General features: G+C 36.1%; 1 protein-coding gene and 4 pseudogenes across 2 annotated transcripts; 3 read left to right on the forward strand and 2 right to left on the reverse strand.

Moving 5' to 3' along the window:
• Positions 1-847, forward strand: part of LOC147919097 (F-box protein At5g25290 pseudogene) — a 1,170-nt pseudogene extending 323 nt beyond the window's left edge.
• Positions 848-5,664: 4,817 nt separating this feature from the next.
• Positions 5,665-9,348, forward strand: LOC147919098 (putative L-type lectin-domain containing receptor kinase V.1; annotated as a pseudogene).
• Positions 9,349-9,388: 40 nt separating this feature from the next.
• On the reverse strand, positions 9,389-10,562 carry LOC147919099 (uncharacterized). The gene is made up of 4 exons (XM_087506560.1): positions 10,416-10,562; positions 9,907-10,332; positions 9,775-9,815; positions 9,389-9,682 (listed from the first exon to the last, which is right to left on the reverse strand). The coding sequence occupies exons 1-3, from the start codon at positions 10,431-10,433 to the stop codon at positions 9,789-9,791; spliced, it is 471 nt and encodes a 156-aa protein (XP_087362686.1). The 5' UTR covers positions 10,434-10,562; the 3' UTR covers positions 9,389-9,682; positions 9,775-9,788.
• A 233-nt stretch (positions 10,563-10,795) lies between these two features.
• LOC147919100 (rop guanine nucleotide exchange factor 5-like) lies at positions 10,796-13,836 on the reverse strand (annotated as a pseudogene). Its single transcript, XR_015592261.1, has 9 exons — positions 13,703-13,836; positions 13,366-13,608; positions 13,031-13,296; positions 12,825-12,941; positions 12,582-12,736; positions 12,424-12,498; positions 12,065-12,335; positions 11,591-11,982; positions 10,796-11,502 (listed from the first exon to the last, which is right to left on the reverse strand). The product of XR_015592261.1 is annotated as a rop guanine nucleotide exchange factor 5-like (transcript).
• Positions 13,837-15,684: 1,848 nt separating this feature from the next.
• On the forward strand, positions 15,685-18,708 carry LOC104772590 (F-box protein At5g25290 pseudogene; annotated as a pseudogene).
• Positions 18,709-19,003: the final 295 nt, after the last annotated feature.

Here is a 19,003-nt window from a genome sequence, read left to right on the forward strand (position 1 = left end):
TACACCGCGCTAAGATTGTGTGTCTCAATTGGTATTCGTGTTCAAAACAAACGTTGCTCTGTAAAAAAAGACATCCATGGCTGATTCTGTTTCCAGAGAACGATGTTTGTAGTCTGTATAACCCGGATGAAGGTAGGGTTTACAAAACAAAAAGAGACTTTTCAGGGATCAGATTCTTGGAAAACTCAGGTAACTGGTTCTTGGTTCTTGATTCCAAATCTAAGCTCTACATCATAAATTTGTTTAGCGAGAAACATATCGATCTTCCACCTTTAGAGTCGATGAAGAGGGATCACTATAGTCTTGAACGAGTCGGAGATAATGAATTCAAGGAGGTAGTAGTATTCGGATTTGGACGTCCCTCAGTTACCATCCTCAATGCGAAAGATCTAACAAGAATGATGATACCCTTATGCCATTTCGTCCGCGTGATTATGTTTATGAAACAATTAGCTATAACATTGCAGTTACAACATCAGGAGAGGTTTTGTTGGTTGAGATCTACTTTTACAAAACAACAATGCAGAGGAGGTTCAGTCTTTTCAAGAAGGATCCTAATCCAGACCCGGATGCTATTTTGAACAACCCGAACCCGCTTGTTGAGGTATATTCTCTAGGTGATGAGGCACTGCTTCTTGATTTGGGCATCACCGTGCCTGCTGACCATACCCTTGGCATCGAGCCAAACTCTATCTATTTTACCCGTCATGACCGTGCTTGTAAACGTGGCTTGGAACCTTCATGCCTTGACATATGTGTGTTCAACCTTGCAACAAAGAACCTCAAACGCTTCCCCGGTCTCTCCAACTTGTGGCTCACGGATGCTCGATGGTTTCTCCCGTCATGATCTTGATTTGTTTTACTTTTCTTGGAGAGATCACACTTTTTCTCTTCTGTTATATTTTAATTTTATGTGTATCGAATAAGCTTTGGAGACATATTCAACACTGGAAACTTTTTCTTTTTGCAGTTTTGTTTTTAACTGACATTAATCTAACCCATATATAACAACAATCTGAATAAATGCCACCAAAATTTATGTTTTTTTAATCGTATTTTTAGATAATTTTCCAAAAAAAATCTGTAAAAAATTCTGATTGTGTGTATTACGAAAAGTTGCAATTGTTCATTTGTTTTTTTTGTTGTAAAACATCAATTGTTCATTATAGAGTTGTGTATCTTCGAATATTCATATATTTTGAAATATATATATACTAGATTAGGACCCATCCGATGTGCGGCTTTAGAGTTTATAGAATAAAATTAAATTTAACAAAGAATATAAAGTAAATATTTTAGTAAATAAAAACTATCTATAAAAGTAAATAGATACACCGAGGTGTCTAATGTGATATTTGGTGTAAAAGGTGCGACTATGCGGTTGAGATTATTAATCACTTTTTTTTTGAATTCTCTCGGTCGTGTGAAGTTTGAGATTTATCTCCGACTCTAGTCTCGTTTGAGGGATTTCCATATGAGTTGGTGTAATCGAAGTTGAACAGGGTGATATTGATCAAGTTTTTCAATTACCATAGATTTTATGGGCAATCTGGAAGGCCATAAAAAGTTTTTCAAGGTTTAGAGATTGAGACAAATGATATAATTAGTCAGGCTTTTGGCGATAAGTTAGCCTGGGAAGAGGCGCTCTCTTTTGCGGCGGTCATGTCAGCTCCATCTCCGACTTTGGATGTCCAGGTTTTTTCACCTTGTTGTCAGATTGATGGTTCTTGGAAACCAACCAATGTGCATTCAGGATTGGGATGGTGGTGTTACGTTGGTGAGGAGCGAACCTTGTTGTTGGGGGCCAAGTGTCTAAGATAGAGCCCCTCTCCCTGCATTTGGAGTTAAAAGTGTTGTTGTGGGCAATGGAATGGATACGTGCTGCAGGGATTGCTTGTCAATATTTCGAGACTAATAGTGCTGAGTTACTCACTATGGTGCAGTACCTTGAAGACTGGTCGTCCTTCTCCAACCTGCTCAATGAGTTTAACTCACTGGAGTCCTTCCCACTATTCTCCATCTCTTGGATCCCGCGTGCATCAAATACGAAGGCAGATTGTCTTGTTCGTGCTTCGCATTCTCTTATCTCTATAGTTTCTTTTGTAAACCCCTTCTCTCTGGCTTGTGCAACTAACCGAGGAATTTCCTTTTAATTTATTGTTTGGTTGAAAAAAGAAAGTAATATAGATACACTTTTAGTTAAAGAAAATAGTTTTAGATGAGTTCAAAGTTATTAAAATTAAATTAAATTTAACAAAGAATATATGTTTAATTCTTTTCGTAAAGAAAAACAATATATAAAAGTAAAGAGATAAACTTTTAGTTATAGAAAATAGTTGTTTTTTTTTTGCTATAATACACTAATGTATAACCATTTACAAATCTACTATCTACATTACCACTAAAAAAGTATTTGTACAAACAAATATATTTTACTGTTAAAATATACTCTTTAGTCTTTACTACTACCAACAAATTATTTGTATGAACACATTAAATAACCTATTATATATCTCTTCACTTTAACATTTTTATAGTTACAAAAACGCATATGTATTCTTACATACTCTTATCTTATATATTACATTAGCAGTCTTTTTGAATAAATTATTTGATTGGTGAATAAAATATGAGACGATCTATTTTTTCTTTTTTTATTTTTCACTTCAACAATATTTTTCTTTATGTAAAGGTGAGTATTTACATTTTTTTAGAAACATTAATTAATTGTATAATTTTCACAGTCATTTTTTTATCTTATATAAAAAGTAATCATTTTTCTTATAAAATTAGCAACTTAAAATTAAAATAAGTAAACATATTATAATTTCAAATTTTGTGATATATATATATATATATTTATAATTTCCTTATAATGATCTTTTCTAAAATTTAAAGCTGTTTAAATTTTATAATTTTTTATAATTGCCTTTTAATATTTTTAGAACTGTTAAAAATAAAACTTTTGTTTTACATTTGGAAGTTTACAAAGGTTTTTTTCTTTAAAGGAATTTATATAAAATTAACTTTTCTTTTCTCTATTCTACTTTTATGTAAAACCTTTTTATGGTAGGTTTTGAATTTTAACATTTTTATTTTAAATTTTTCTAATAAATTTAGAATTGACATGTGTTAACATCTGATTGATACAATTGACACGTGTCACGATCTTATTTTGACATCAAGCTTTATATAATAAGATAGGTCTGTTTGAACTGTTTTTTTTTTTTTTGCCATGACTAAATGAAAATAATATAAATTTTCTAACTTATTCTCTAGAATTCATTCTTTTAAAAGCAAAGAAATTCCTCCTATTCTTAATTTAACAAAAGATTTTTGGAATGATGAATATGATTTATAACTTTTAGTTAATTTTAAATATAAAAATTTAAAAAAAAATACCTAGAGTTTTTTTTTCTAAGAGTTAGATGGATTATATAGTGAGTTTTTAGATTTGACTCTTGAGTCTTGTATAATATGACAAGTTTTTTTTTCAACTTTTCTTATCGATGTGACATTTGACGTTTTATTTTTGCGACACATGTATTTTACGTTAATTTGAAGTTTGATCCTTTAAATTTATTTACTTAGAAAAGTATTCATTTCTTTTATCTTCCTTTACCAAATCTTTAATTATTTTTGGTTTGTATTGTTTAGTATTATTTCATAGCAAGAATCTATATAGTTTACTTTGGTCCAAGAAAAAGTAATCCATCTTACAAGAATATATTTCATCTATTTTAATTTATACCATTTATAAATTCCTCACTAATTTCTCTTTAAATTTCTTTACGAAGAAAATTGTTCATTTATTTTCTTTTCGTCTACCAAATTTTTAATTATTTTTGGGTTTTTAATTTAGTATTACTTCATAGCAAGAATCTCTAAAGTTTACTTTTGTTAAAGAAAAAGTAATTTATTTTACAAGAATATTCTATTTTGTTTTTACAATTTATAAATTCCTCACTAATTTTTTTCTCACAACTTTAGCTTTATTACCAAACTATTTTTATCGGTTTCACTTGTCAATATTTACTATATATTAAACTATAATAAAGTATATTTAACTATATATGTCATTATGAGAAATTTTCGTTTGGCACCACTCAATTTTTTTAACATGTGTCAATTTTTTTCTTAATTAAATAAAAATACACATTATTGCTAAAACTAAATTGTCTACACACATTTATTTAGTTTGGGACATTTTATTTGTTCAGTTTCTTTAGGTTACATTTACTTCGCTCAATCAATTACCTTTAAGACATTATGCATATGACAAAATTAATTACAATTAATATGTTTTATAACTGTATTTATTGTCATGAATGTGTTTACTCAGAGTAATGTGTCAATGGAATTTTTTTTACAAACTGCAAACAATGTTTAGTATTTAGAGTATAAGATTAAAAGCTCGTGACAAAAAAAAAAGATTAAAAGCATGATGCTAATTTTAGAATTTTAGAAATGATGTGATAAATTTAAAAACAAAACTTATTTTTATGCAATTTGTGAAAATTGTCCATCTTTTAACACTCTTCTGTAACGCCCGTGTCTCCAAAAAAAAAAGAAAATTTGTGTGTATGTCGGGAATTGGAGTAAAGCTGGTTTAATTTTAGTTGGTTTATTAACTTGATTGAGTTATTAATTAAATTAGAACTGGTTTAATTAATTCTTAGTTTAGTTTAATTGTGGTTTAATCGATTTAAACCAAGAAACCCTATCGTTCCCTTTAGAAACGGTCTACGCCTATTTTCTTCTCGGGGGGGGGGGGGGGGGACGTTGGTCGATGGTCGCCACCAGAGAGATGAAAGGAGAGAGAAGCTCGATGGTGGTAAGAGGAAGAGAGGGGATGAGTTCGGTTTCGGGGTTAGAGAAAGAGCTAAACTATGGTTCGTGAGAGGAGAGAAGGGCGAGGTGGTGTTGGCGTGTGATGAAGAGGGGATCGAGACTGGACCCTCGTTGCGTACAGCTTGTGCCCTCGTGTGTAACGTTTTCACCGGAGAGTAAACCGGTGATGCCGAGAAAGGTAAATGGCTTAGCTCGATTGTGTTGCCGTTGTGGTTTGTTATGTTGTTCGTGTTGGTTGCCGCCGTTTGTGAACCACGAGACTCTCGTTGTGAACAACCTGTGTCTTCGCGTGTCACGTCTTCATCGGAGGGCAAACCATTGTTGTGAACAACCCCTTAACTCTCGTGTATGTTGTTGTGTTATGTGAGTCGCTGATTTGTGAGTTTGGTGGTCATGGGAGAGGATCGTATTTTCTTAGTGGTCTGAGTTCGCTGATTATTAAAGTGATTATGTAATCGTAAGAGAGAAAGTGTTTTGTCATGATTGTTCTAGTTGCCACCACCGTTGTTGTTGTGGCTGGCTCGTGTTTGTAATAGTCAGTGTATGTAATGGCTTACGTTGATCAATGTTTGGGTAAAGAGATAAAAGGCGTAGAGCCTGGTTTGGTGGTGATGTAAGGAGGAGAGGGATGAGCCGTGCGTGTATATCAGTATATGCATACATGTAAGCATCTCCTTCTCCATGGAGTTGTTTGTGTTCGTGTTGTCTTCCGACTCAAGAGGAGGAGAAGCAACGTGAGTCCTACAGCAAGGGATGTTGTTATCAAAAAGGAGAGAGAGACGCGATGGATGAGCCGTGCGTGTATATCAGTATATGCATACATGTAAGCATCTCCTTCTCCATGGAGTTGTTTGTGTTCGTGTTGTCTTCCGACTCAAGAGGAGGAGAAGCAACGTGAGTCCTACAGCAAGGGATGTTGTTATCAAAAAGGAGAGAGAGACGCGATGGAGTCATGACGCATATGAGAGAGAGAGACGCGGCGGAGGTGGGGAAGCCTCTTGTGGGTCTGGATAGTCATGTTATGGCTGTGTAAATCTTCTCTAGTGATGGGAGAACAGAGCAGAGTGAACAGAACTGAAGAGGAGAAAGAAAGTGAAAGAAGGTTGGAGATAAAGGCAGTGTGGAGTAGCACTTTGTAGGCTCGCCAGAGCCGGATCTTATATTGGTTTGGAAAGGTGATTATACTGGCGTGATCTCCATCATGCCAAGAGTCAACAGAATCTGAAATATTTTCATTTGGAGTTGATATCGTGGAGTTATGTTCGTGACTTCCTGGACAAGTAATTCGCTGAAACTGTGAAATCTGGGGCAAGTATGAACCTTAGAAACTGTTCCGAGATAGCTCTTTCTAGGCGGCATTTGGCGGTTCAAACCTTGTCTGATCGTGAAGAAATTTGGTAGAGAGACTCGTCATAGTCCGGGCTTCATATCCAACGGTGGAACTCCGATTTCAACGGTTAGTTTATGAATTATTCGAGTGTTTATATAAGCTTTTGTATGGATTGAATTGTGTGAAGTTGTGTTGTTGGTTGAACCAACAAGCTCGGTTCGAGCTAGAACCTCTGTAAGCTTATGGAGCAAGGTCATGGTGGTTGTAGAACCAAGTTAGAGCTCAGGAATGCCGGGTTAAAGCTAAGACGGTGAATCGATGGATTCGTCGGAGAAGTGTTTCCGTGGCTGGACGAAATAAAGTATTCCAGCCCACCTCTCTTGTTACTCGGTCGCTAGGGGTGGTTGGTTGTGCGACTCAGTAACTAGATGAGGTGGTGTTTGGGATACATGCTTAAGTGGCTTGTTCGGGTGGATCATGAAGTGGCCAGTTGGAGGAGTAATCAGAGTCTATAAATGTAAAATGCTTGTGGAGCTGAAGTACGTTTGTATGATTACTATTAGTAGCTGGAGAGTATGAAATAGTTTGCTTTAGCTAGTATTTGTGGAACTTTTAAGTAAGAAGCGGTTAACGCCGGTTGTCTTGTCAGAATTATGGGGTTCCGATGAGAATGTTTACCGTGTGTCCGGTGTAAGGATTGGGAATCCGGGTGCGGTTGTTTCACCTTCATAATTATAACTTATATATATTTAAATTATTTTCAAGGAATATATAAATAGTATAAGATTAAAAGCATGATGCTATTTTAAGAATTTTAGAAATGATGTGTTAAATTTTTTTGGGGTACGTTAGATTTAATTGGTATATTTAGTTGTAGTGTTGGTACACTTATGGTTAAAGTAGATTAATTAGATAGATATATGATTGCGTTAGATTAAGTTGGTAGAGGAACTGCCTTTGATGATAGACTTATGTGTTGAGCGGGTAGATCGATAGACTTAAAAGGTAGGGAAGATATTTATGGTAGACTAATGGCCCGTTGCAACAAATATATGTGACAGACTTAGTCCTTAACAGATATTTTTGGTATACTTTCTTTGTTTTTTGAAATAGTTTTAGTAGTGTAATGGTAGACTTCTAATTTGTGGTAGATTAAGTAGGCATTTGTGACAGCTGTAAGTCTTACCAGAATAATACGAATTTGTTTGATCAAGCAAAGACAGTATAAAGTTGCGATAGACTTATAGGAGGATCTATATAACTCACTTTTTATAGGTTTTTAAGTTAGAAATCAGATGTTGAGATGAAAATCTATAATAGTTGAGTAAAAATCCCACAAATGAAACAAAAAAAATAGACATAAGTCATGAAAAAATAAAGTGAGGCAGGAGAAATTAGGGTTTTCAGCCGTATGTTAGAAGTAGAAGACGAGGATATTCTGGTAATTTTGGGTTCATTAAACCTAAAATCGAACGTGTACGTACATATAAACGTGTACGTACATATGAACGCATACGTACACAAGTTATGAACGCATACATACATATGAACACACAAATTGTTTACAAACAAAACATTCAAAACATGTACGTACACAAGTTATTTTAATGTAACATTCAAAACAAGTACTTATGTGAGAAACGTGATAGCAATCATCATAAAGCGAACTATGTCATTCAATCTTGTTTGAGACTAATTAGGGAGATAAGTGAAACAATCACACATAAAGATATGTATAACTAAAAGGTGTATTATCACATTCTCTCACCATATTCTCACAATGACAATTAAATCCACCGTTGAGTATAGTTATAGAAGTGTCAAACCCACCATTGAACATAGTTATATAGGTGTCAAAAATATAAGATATGCATGTTGCAGTTTGGGTGTACGTACATAACGTTTTTTTGTTTAATGTATGTTGCAGTTTGGTGTATGTACAAACGTTCTTGAGATTAGTGTACGTACATAATCAGGAGTCATCATACTCATCATCTTCAGTCTCAGCTTATGGCTTTTCCTGAAGAGGAAGAAGCTACTAGAAGTTCTTGAAGACTGGGAGGTATAGTTTGGTCCTCATAGGTTTGCTTTTAAAGATCTACACACTGCAACAAAGGGTTTCAAGGATACTGAGATTCTCGGTAAAGGAGGATTTGGGAAAGTCTATAAAGATACCTTACCAGTTTACAACGTAGAGATTGCGGTGAAGATGGTTTCTCATGATTCAAGACAAGGAATGAGAAGTTCATTACTGAGATTGCAACCATTGGGCGTCTCAGACACCCTAACTTAGTTTGGCTACAGGGTTATTGCAGACACAAAGGTGAACTCTACTTGGTGTATGATTGTATGCCAAAAGGAAGCCTTGATAAGTTCCTCTACCACCAACAGATAATGAGTCTTGAATGGTCACAAAGATTCAAGATTATTAAAGACGTAGCTTCTGGACTTTGTTACTTGCACCAACAATGGGTGCAGGTGATTATCCACATGGATATTAAACCAGCCAATGTCCTCCTTGACGCTAATATGAAGGCAAAACTTGGTGACTTTGGTCTCGCAAAGCTCTGTGATCATGGGATTGATCCTCAGACCTCTCATGTGGCAGGTACCTTTTTGTATTTTGCTTATTTCTGTTAGTCTCAAAAAGGATCTTTCTTTCATAATGTTGTTGATTTGAAGGAACACTTGGGTATATTTCACCTGAGCTCTCAAGAACAGGAAAGGCAAGTACAAGTTCAGATGTATTTGCACTCGGTGTAGTGATGCTAGAGATTGCTTACGGGAGAAACCTATATTGCCACGAGCATCGCAAATCGAGATGGTACTTACTGATTGGGTGCTAGAGTGTTGGGAGAATGGAGATATCATGCAGGTTCTTGATCATAAGATTGGAGATGAGTGTGTTGAGGAGCAAGCAGCACTTATTCTGAAACTCGGCTTACTCTGTTCACATTCGGTAGCAGCCATCAGACTGAATATGTACAGCATCGTTAAATTCTTGGACAGTGTGGCTCAGCTTCCTGATAACTTACTTGACATTTTCTAAGCTCGAGAAGTTTATCCAGGTCTTGTTATCTCAGGTGAAACAACTGATTCTCCTGAGTCCAGTTCCATTGTTCCCTTGACCTTCACTGAATCTTTCGTCTCTCATGGACGCTAAAAGAAACCCATATGGTCTTGTAGGTTCTTGATTTATCTTGAATATGTAAGTCTTAAAACTGATTGTAATAATTTTTCTAGTGTGTAAGACAAATATATACAAAAAAGAATAACAGAACTCCCAGGAAAAAATCATATGATTGGTATATAAGTATGGTAATAACATCATCCTCACGTTTATTATATAAGAGGAAAAAGGTGGAGACAGTTTGGTATGGTCATGGTCATCAACATGTTACCTCCTTCTGTTTCTCTGTTGTCCTGTTGCTTTTTGATACAAAAGATGAAGAACGGTGAGAGTTGGAATCTTTTCTCTTTGTGCCATCTGATTTTGCAAGTCTGTTTCAGGACAAGAACACAAATTTAGGACTCAAAACAAGACATAGAAAAGTTCTAGAATGGTGATGCATGAGCAAAGTGAGTTTCAATACCTGCTATTTTCTGACTAGTAGTACATTTTTTTTGCAGGAACCTGGTTTAAACGTACGTTGGTAGCGTTGATCAACGTTTAGTTACTAATTAATAGAATCTTTACCACTTGATGAAACACTATTAGACTATACCTGCTTTGGAGATGTATTTTGTCCATCACCAGAAGGTTTAATTTGGTCAAACCTCTTCTGAAAAGACTTAAATGCACGTCTAACAATGTCCTTATCTCCCATTCGTTCCATGATCAAGGATTTTCTTGTTGTTGCAATGACAGTAGGATCAGAGCCTGGCTGATCTAGATTGAGAGAAATGGGCAATGACTTTGTAGCGGTGTGTCTCTTTCTCGGTAGAGTCGACACAGTTTCCTTCTTTACTGAAGGGCGAGAAGTAGATATTGAAGCTGGCTTGGACACTCTTAGAGTTGAAAACCCTGAAGCCTTTGAGACAGTTGATGCTGCTTTATTTACTTCCTTTGTCAGGCTTTTCTCCTTGCTTGGTTGATTTTTCCTAGTGGTTACAACCTTGCTCGTTCCCGGTTTCTTAGTCACCTGACTAGGCTGTAAGACACAAGACACAGTCATTTGAAGAAAATATGAGAAATCACTCATTCAATCATATAAGGAAGCTAATGGTATTTTACCTTAGGAGAGCCTCTCATATGGTTTGTTTGCACATTTTTATTTGTCTTCTTGATTGGATTATGATTTTTCTATTTCTTTGTCTCCTTCCTTGGATCGAATCAGTTTGAATCCACCAGTTAATATTCCAGATAAAAACACACATGTGCCTAACTCAGACATCAAAACTTAAATCAGAAGCCAAAACCAAAAAGATTTACAAGTACCATATCAAGCATAAGAATCATTCTCATTTCTCCATCACATCATCATACAAACATACCTAAATCCTAACTGTATCAAATTCATGGAACCAAAAAAACAAAACCATGTTTCTAACGAGTAAAAGCATATAACATAAGAGACACATAGATAAAAAGTGTAGAAGGGACCAGAATCAGAGTTGGTGAGAGTCTGTTACGGCTACTTCCATTCTTTAATCTGGTTTGGTTTGCAAAAGTAGACACACTTTACCATTGGAAATAAGACAAACACACTACAAGTAATAATAATATCAAACAAAACAAATCCATGTCTGCGTCTATTATACACTCGTCTCTATTGAGTTGCTAAAAGGTCTTAAGAGACGGTGTACTTTGGAGGACCTTTTTGATGTACTAATGTTGAGTTTCTTTTCTTCTCTTCTTCACCTTTGCTGATCTGGTTCATCACACTTGTATCTGAACTATCTGAAGGACTCACGCATATTTTCAGTTTTGATTCCATGCCAAGATAATTGTTCAAGACTCTTCTTATTCCAAATCCTCGAGAAGGAAGAAGACCTTTCTCACTGACTTTGTTAGTGTCCTTGCTGGAGTAAGGTGTCCTCCTCTCTCCTTTCTTGGTGCTAATCAATGAAGGTGAGAAGCCTGGTATTGTTGAGAAGCTTGTTCTGTATGGAGTTCCTAATGCGGATATTAGATAAGGGATTGGTACCACTTTCTTGTGAGCTATAATGCTGCTGACCGTTGGATTTGGCAACATATTGTTATCCTCTGATTGTTTTGTTAAGTCATCCACGTAGAGTAAATCATCGATTCGTGCTACGATGTTTGATGCTAAGCTTTCAACTGTCCTCGAGTAGCTTTCGAGGATTGATTTCCTAATATCCTGAAATATTTCAAACGACAGTTTATATAAGTAAGAACAAGCAAAGCCACTCTATAATGTAGACAGAGAAAATGATTGGTTTTTGGACCTTGTTCCATTGAATCTTGCTAATGTCTAGAGAAGTCTGAGTTAGAGATGGAAACCCCTGTTTCAAGCAACGTAAGAGAGTTTCAGATCTCTCCACAAGCAACCCCCTTTTGTCACCAGTAGCCATACGTTCTTTGACCATATCCCATGATAACCTTGGAGTAGTAGAGCCTGCAGTATTATTGTTGTTGTTGACTCCAAGTTTTGTTTCTACTCTTCTGCGCCAAACATATATCGAAGCTTCCACACGGTTTGCAATATCAAGAGAAATATGCTCAAAGGACAGATCAAGGCAGTCAAGTAGACACTCAGCAGAAAACTTCTCAGATGTTATGTACTTGTAAATAACATCCCCAAGACAGGACCTACCGTTCTGTGCCAAAAGTTTAATGTCAGAATACTAAATTTCTTCAAAAGATTGTTTAAAAAGGATGCTCTGAATGAAAGATATAGAACCTTTGGAAGGATTTCAATTATGATTCGGGAACATCCATTTCGGTTAAAACAAGGCTGTTAATTGCCATTGCAGCTTTAAGTATCTGCGTTGCACATTCCCTCTTGTGATTCAATTATGTTCTTGCTTCTTCAGTAAGACCATTAGGAGCTAAACGAGGGACAGACAACCACCATTTCTCCTCTTGACGCTGAATCTTTCTGCGGAAAGAAGCTGAGCCATCGTTTTCAGAAGCTACAATCCCTTGATCAACGTACCAGAACTCAGTTTTCTTGAAACTCGCCAATATATCCTATTGCAAACATAAATTTATATCTGAAATCAAGAAAAGGTTTCACTTGAGAAGATCATCTGTATAAGAAAGGTTGAGTGAAACTCACGAGAAGCATATTGTCCAGTTTACGAAGAGCAGGGAGGTTGATGAAAATATCAAATCTTGGTCGACAAGTCATGACCTGAAGAAGAAGATCCACATACTGAATCATTTAAAATTCCAGTAAATGCAATTGCAATAGTTTACAAAAATCAAATACTTTACCTCAAACTTTTTGCCGTCTTGGTAAGTTTGTGTTGAAGGTGTTAACTCAACGATGTGATCATTAACACTAAGTATCCACTCCATTTCTCTTCTCCACATCTCCTTCTTTTCCCTCGGTAGCGGCTCTAACCTCCATAGTTGCCCAAATATCGTAGCTAAAACAAGAAACATTTATTTCAACACTTTGAAATATCTTGAGTTCAAACAAACAAAGACAAGATAGTCTTTTTTTTTTTAACTTACCACAGAGATTAGTGATAGCGTTGGAGATGGCTAAAGCCGTACACACGCCTTTACTAGAACCTGACATATCTTCACCAAGCAACAACTTTGCAAATCTCTCCTTCATAATATCCACATCTAATTTCAAAATCAAGATCTTAAGAACATTCTCAACTAAAATTCTGAAAAGGAAAAAAGTTTCAATTTTTATTTTGTTCCACACTAACCTGTAACAGTCATGTCTTTCCCTTTAAAACCAGAATCATCGTGAATGGTCGATGTCTTATGATCTAATCTAACATTCTCCTTAAAATTCTTTCGAAACGAAGCTTTTCTAATAGGCCAACCAAGAATCTGCGACGGTGGTGGCGGAGAAGATGAAGCGACGGTGGTGCCGGAGGAGGAGGAGGAGGAGGAGGAGCTCTCGCAGCTCGTAGTGCTTCTCTCCTTTGACTATGTTGTTACTACATCTTCCACAACCGAGTGAGTCAAACTGAGTCAAACTGCTTCTTTTCTTCTAGAAGTGGAAATCTCGCAACGGGCTCTCTAGATCAGACCTCGCCTGTTCCTATTATTGTTCATGGGAAGATCACAAATCCCAATTACACCAAACGGCGCCGGAGAAGAAGAAGAAGATGATGATGATGGGTTAAGTTGATTCGATAACAAATACTCCAGCTTTGGGGTAACAGCAAAGGCGTTAGAAACCGCCATATATTCCGAGTTTATAAAGCAAGCAATCTCAGTTAATCGTGGTAATTGGTATACGGGTCCGCCTCCGAGTCGACTCCAGAGAACCGCCGCTCTGCAACACATGTCCCAGCCACCATGGATGCGTCACTGCCGCGTTGCTTGTCAGAAACCCACCGCTGCGCTGACGGGAGTGAAAGATTGCTCACTCTTGTTGTTGCTGCTCCGACGATAATTCAGGCAAAATAAAAACTAGATCCGAAACTTTGTTCTCGAGAGAGAAAGTGAACAGTGAACCCATGGAATATTTGTCAAGCTCTGATAATTTTGTTTCTTTTGCCATGATTTTATCAAATTAGAAGGAATCAATCTGGTGTTTTTTGCCAACCCAAATTTTAGAGAATCCCAAAAAAATCAGAAATCTATCCTTCAAGATTTTTGTGTTCCTTTCTCTTAACAATCAAAGACAATTTTAAATGTAAATGACATTACTGTAATAAAAGAAACAACCTTGGTTTAGAAGTAATAATCAAACTTTTCTGTATTGTTTTAGAAACTTGGTTTTCATAACGTGTTATTATTGTAATAAGACTACTTTTTAGTAATATTCTAGCTAATTTAGCTTTTTTTTTTTTTTTTTTTTGGGTAAACATTAAATTTTCGTAAAACTTTAGGAATCTCTTCTTTGAGTCAATTCTAAGTTCAACGAGGTTTCATTAATTCGTGTAATGATAATTGGGTTTGTTTGTTTCAAACAATAGCATAGGAATTATATATGAATCCCTTGGTTCTGAAATTACACGTTTGTAGTAGTCCTGGGCAAATAACCGAAACCGAACGGACCGAACCGAAACCGAACGGACCGAACCGAAACCGAACCGAAATTTCGGTTCCGGTTCGAGTATGGTTAGTAGATAATAACCGATTGGATAGTGTTTCAATTACCCATGAATATCGGTTATCAACCGAATCGAACCGATATCCATTCGGTTATCCGAATCAAACCGAACTCATATAAAAATTAAGTTTTAGCCAAGGATCGAACTTGAGTCCCCTGCAAACTTGACCATGCAAAGTGGCCACTGCACCAAGTTGAAGTTTTGACATATTAATACATGTTAGAATATATAACGTAATAAAATTAAACCAAAAAACCACACCAATATCATATATATTTAGACCAAAATACCAAAATATTTTAAATAAACCAAATATTTGGAAGTTTTTAGATATATTTGTTAAATTATAATCAAGTTTTATTTAAATAATATTTTTTTAAAAATATATTATACTGTTTTGGATACCCGAAACCGAACCGAAAATAACCGAAGCCGAACCGAACCCGAACCGAAATAGTAAATTAACCGAATGGATCCTAAACCTCTATATCTGAACTACCCGGAACCGAATGGATATATCCGGAACCAAACCGAATACCCGAACGCCCAGGAATAGTTTGTAGCTTACGTATATAACGATAGCGTTACATAATTTGCTACAACTCAAGCCATAGTTTGCTCCAGGAACAATAATAATAATGTCGGTTGATTTTATAATTCCCGGTTAAGTTGTAAACCCGGTTTAGTTTTGGTACAGTCAAGTGACATCAACCCACTAGGGTTATGGTGTGCGCCGTATCCTAAAATCAATCAAAGAAGTATTTTCTAAAATCTCTCTTTACTCTGTCACTCAACTACTACTATCCACCTTGAATCCAGTAGCCTCGAGGTGGTTTTCTTACTTCATATCATCTCGGTGAGGACCGATTCGGGATCTATCTTGCTGTTTCATAGTTGTACGACTCATGATTCAAATATGATTGTTGATTTTAATGGTTCCCTATCTAAGTTTTGAAGATTACTTTGAATCAGAGCTAATGAAGCTTATATAGAACGATTACATTCTCTTGCTCGTTTGCTTACTTTTGATCAATGCATATTTTTCGAGGAACAGATAATAACCCTATTTTACATTCTCTTGCTCATTTGCTTATTTTGTATGATAAAAGCATGAAGACTCCTAATTCTAGCCACTGGTCGGAGCTTCCTATGGACAAGAAGGTTTCAAAAATTTGCCATTTCCTCCGTCAAATCCTGGGCGTGATTTTTATGAAAAAACAATTACCTATAACATTGCTGTTACGACATCAGGAGAGGTTTTGTTGGTCGAGATCTACTTTTACGAAACAACAATGCGTAGGAGGTTCAGTCTCTTCAAGAAGGATCCTAATCCAGACCCTGATGCTATTAACAACGATCCGAACCCGCTTGTTGAGGTACATTCTCTAGGTAATGAGGCAATGCTTCTTGATTTGGGTATCACCGTGCCTGCTGACCATACCCTTGGTATCGAACCAAACTCTATCTATTTCACCCGTCATGACCGTACTTTTAAGCGAGGCAAAAAACCTTCATGCCTGGACATATGTGTGTTCAACCTTGCAACAAAGAACCTCAAACGCTTCCCTGGTCTCTACAACTTAAACTTCACAGATGCTCGATGGTTTCTCCCCTCATGATCTTGATTTGTTTTTCTTTTCTTGGAGAGTTCACACATTTTCTCTTCTGTTATAATTCTTTTTATATTCTATGTGTATCGAATAAGCTTTGAAAACATATTAAGGACTAAAAACATGATATACCTCCAACTTAAAGCTCATGGATGCTCGATGGTTTCTTCCGTCTTGATTTGTTTCTTTCTGCATTCCTTTGTAGTGTTCTTAAGAGATTTTTTACACCTTATGTTTTTAATGTCTAGTCGTCTTTTCTTTTTGATCTTCTCAAAACGTACAGGTGAATATTGAAACATTAGAAATCAAGATATTATAAACATTGACACTGAACCTTTTAGCTGCCGGAAATGTGTTTATTTTATTTTATTTTATTTGAACTTTAAAAACAATCAATTACTTTTCTTCTATAGACTATATAGACTTCCCATATTCGTATGAGTTAATTTAATTATACCACCGGTTCTGTATATTTATATTCTCTAAATCGGTTTAATTACTACCACCGGTTATGTATGTTTATATTCTCTTAACCGGAAGATCATCACGTATCCAGTATAAATATACTCTTTGTATAGATTATACCTAACAATATAGCATCTTTTTATCCTTTTTTTTTTGGCAAAACAAAACGCACCGTAATTACGCATCTGTCTCTCTTTCTACCAACCCAAAAAAAACCCATGAAGCATAGACAATTTTGAGTTCTTTGATCATCACTTCATTACAGTAATTGCGGATTCAGTATCTTCTGTGTTTTGAGGTTATTTTTTAGAATTCCAAGGTTTGTTCTTCTCCCAGCTTGTTTTGTTCCTTGGTTTCGATTGATATCTTAGGGTTCTCGATCGGTTTTTGCTCGTTTCACTCTGATTCGTGTTTTTGATATTTGGGTTTGGTTCGTGCCATTGGAATTATATGCATGTTAGAAGCTTATACATAGCTATATGAGGGTTTAGAGTATAGGGCCTCTAGGCTCATGCATAGCGATTTAAAGGTTTAAGGTTTATGCTAATCATAGCGAGCCCCTTCCTATTACATGTTAATTAGAACGATTTATTCTTGTCTGGTTGGAGTTGACAACGCAAAGCTGAAGTAATAACCCTTATTTACATTCTCTTGCTCGTTTGCTTATTTTGTATGATAAAAGCATGAAGACTCCTAATTTTGGCTTCTGGTCGGACCTCCCTATGGACATCTTGAGATCTGTGTTTGAACGTTTGAGTTTTGTGGACATCTTGAGATCTGTGTTCTTCTCCCAGCTTGTTTTGTTCCTTGGTTTCAATTGATATCTTAAGGTTCTCGATCGGTTTTTGCTCGTTTCACTCTGATTCGTGTTTTTGATATTTGGGTTTGGTTCGTGCCATTGGAATTATATGCATGTTAGAAGCTTATACATAGCTATATGAGGGTTTAGAGTATAGGGCCTCTAGGCTCATGCATAGCGATTTAAAGGTTTAAAGTTTAGGCTAATCATAGCGAGCCTAATTTTGGCTTACTTTGTATGATAAAAGCATAACTCCTAATTCTGGCTTCTGGTCGGAGCTCCCTATGGACATCTTGACATCTGTGTTTGAACGTTTGAGTTTTGTGGACTTACACCGCGCTAAGATTGTGTGTTTGAATTGGTATTCATGTTCGAAACAAACGGAACTCTGTAAAAGAAGATCTCCATGGCTGATTCTGTTTCCAGAGAACGATATTTGTGCTCTGTATAACCCGGATGAAGCTAGGGTTTACAAAACTAAACGTGACTTTTCAGGGATCCGATTCTTGGCAAATTCAGGTGAATGGTTCTTGGTTATAGATTCTAAATCCAAGCTCTATATCATAAAATTGTTTAGCGAGAAATAGATTGATCTTCCACCTCTAGAGTCAATGAAGAGTGACTACTATAGTCTTGAACGAGTCGGAGATAGTGAATTCAAGGATGTAAGATATTATTCCTCATCAGCTGTCATGCATTATAATGCGGAAGAGCTAAGAGGTCTTTTGTGGCTAGATGAGAAGAAAGACGAGTACATCGTAGTATGGTACTTCAATAAGAGTTACTTGCGTATGATTCACTATATAGCCGTTTGCAAGAACGGAGAAGATCATTACCGTGAGGTTTTAACAGGCATGTGGTTACCAGACTTTTTCCATATGGTGGTACTCGAGCGTGGTGGTGATAGTCTTTACGTTTCAATGAGTTATCATGTCATTCAAAAACTGGATTTGTTTGGACAAGAAGATTCCGAATATTCGAACGAGAAATATAGATTAGTACCATTTCATTCGCCAGGTCCTCTGAGTGGTGATAAAAAAACAGTTAGCATTAACATTGTTGTTACAATATCAGGAGAGGTTTTGTTGGTCGAGAACATCTTTTGTGGAAGAACAATGCATAGGATCTTCCGTCTATACAAAAAGGATCCTAATACAGACCCCGCTAGTATTATCGAAAACCGGATCCCGTTTTTTGAGGTTGATTCTCTAGGTGATGCGGCACTGCTTCTTGATTTGGGTATCACCGTGCCTGCTGACCATACTCTTGGCATCGAACCAAACTCCATCTATTTCACCCGTTATGACCGTACTTTTAAGCGAGGCAAAAAACCTTCATGCCTGGACATATGTGTGTTCAACCTTGCAACAAAGAACCTCAGATGCTTCCCTGGTCTCTCCAACTTAAAGCTCACGGATGCTCGTTGGTTTCTCCCCTCATGATCTTGATTTGCTTTCTTTTCTTGGAGAGTTTCACAATTTTTCTCTTCTGTTTATAATTCATTTTATTTTCTATGTATAAAATATGCTTTGAAAACATATTCTGGACATGGTGACTAAAAACATCAAAAATATCAATTCTTCATAGACACTGAAAACTTTTTTTGCAATTTTTTTTTAACTCGCATTACTTTAATTTAATCTTATACTCAATGTCTAATCTATCTAAAAACGTCGTCATTGCCCCTTTTTTTATGCGGAATCAGTAACTATGCACCGCGAACATGCATGGTGATAC

This window comes from Camelina sativa, chromosome 20, assembly GCF_030686135.1.
Source record: "Camelina sativa cultivar CO46 ecotype springtype chromosome 20, ASM3068613v1".
NCBI lineage: Eukaryota > Viridiplantae > Streptophyta > Magnoliopsida > Brassicales > Brassicaceae > Camelina > Camelina sativa.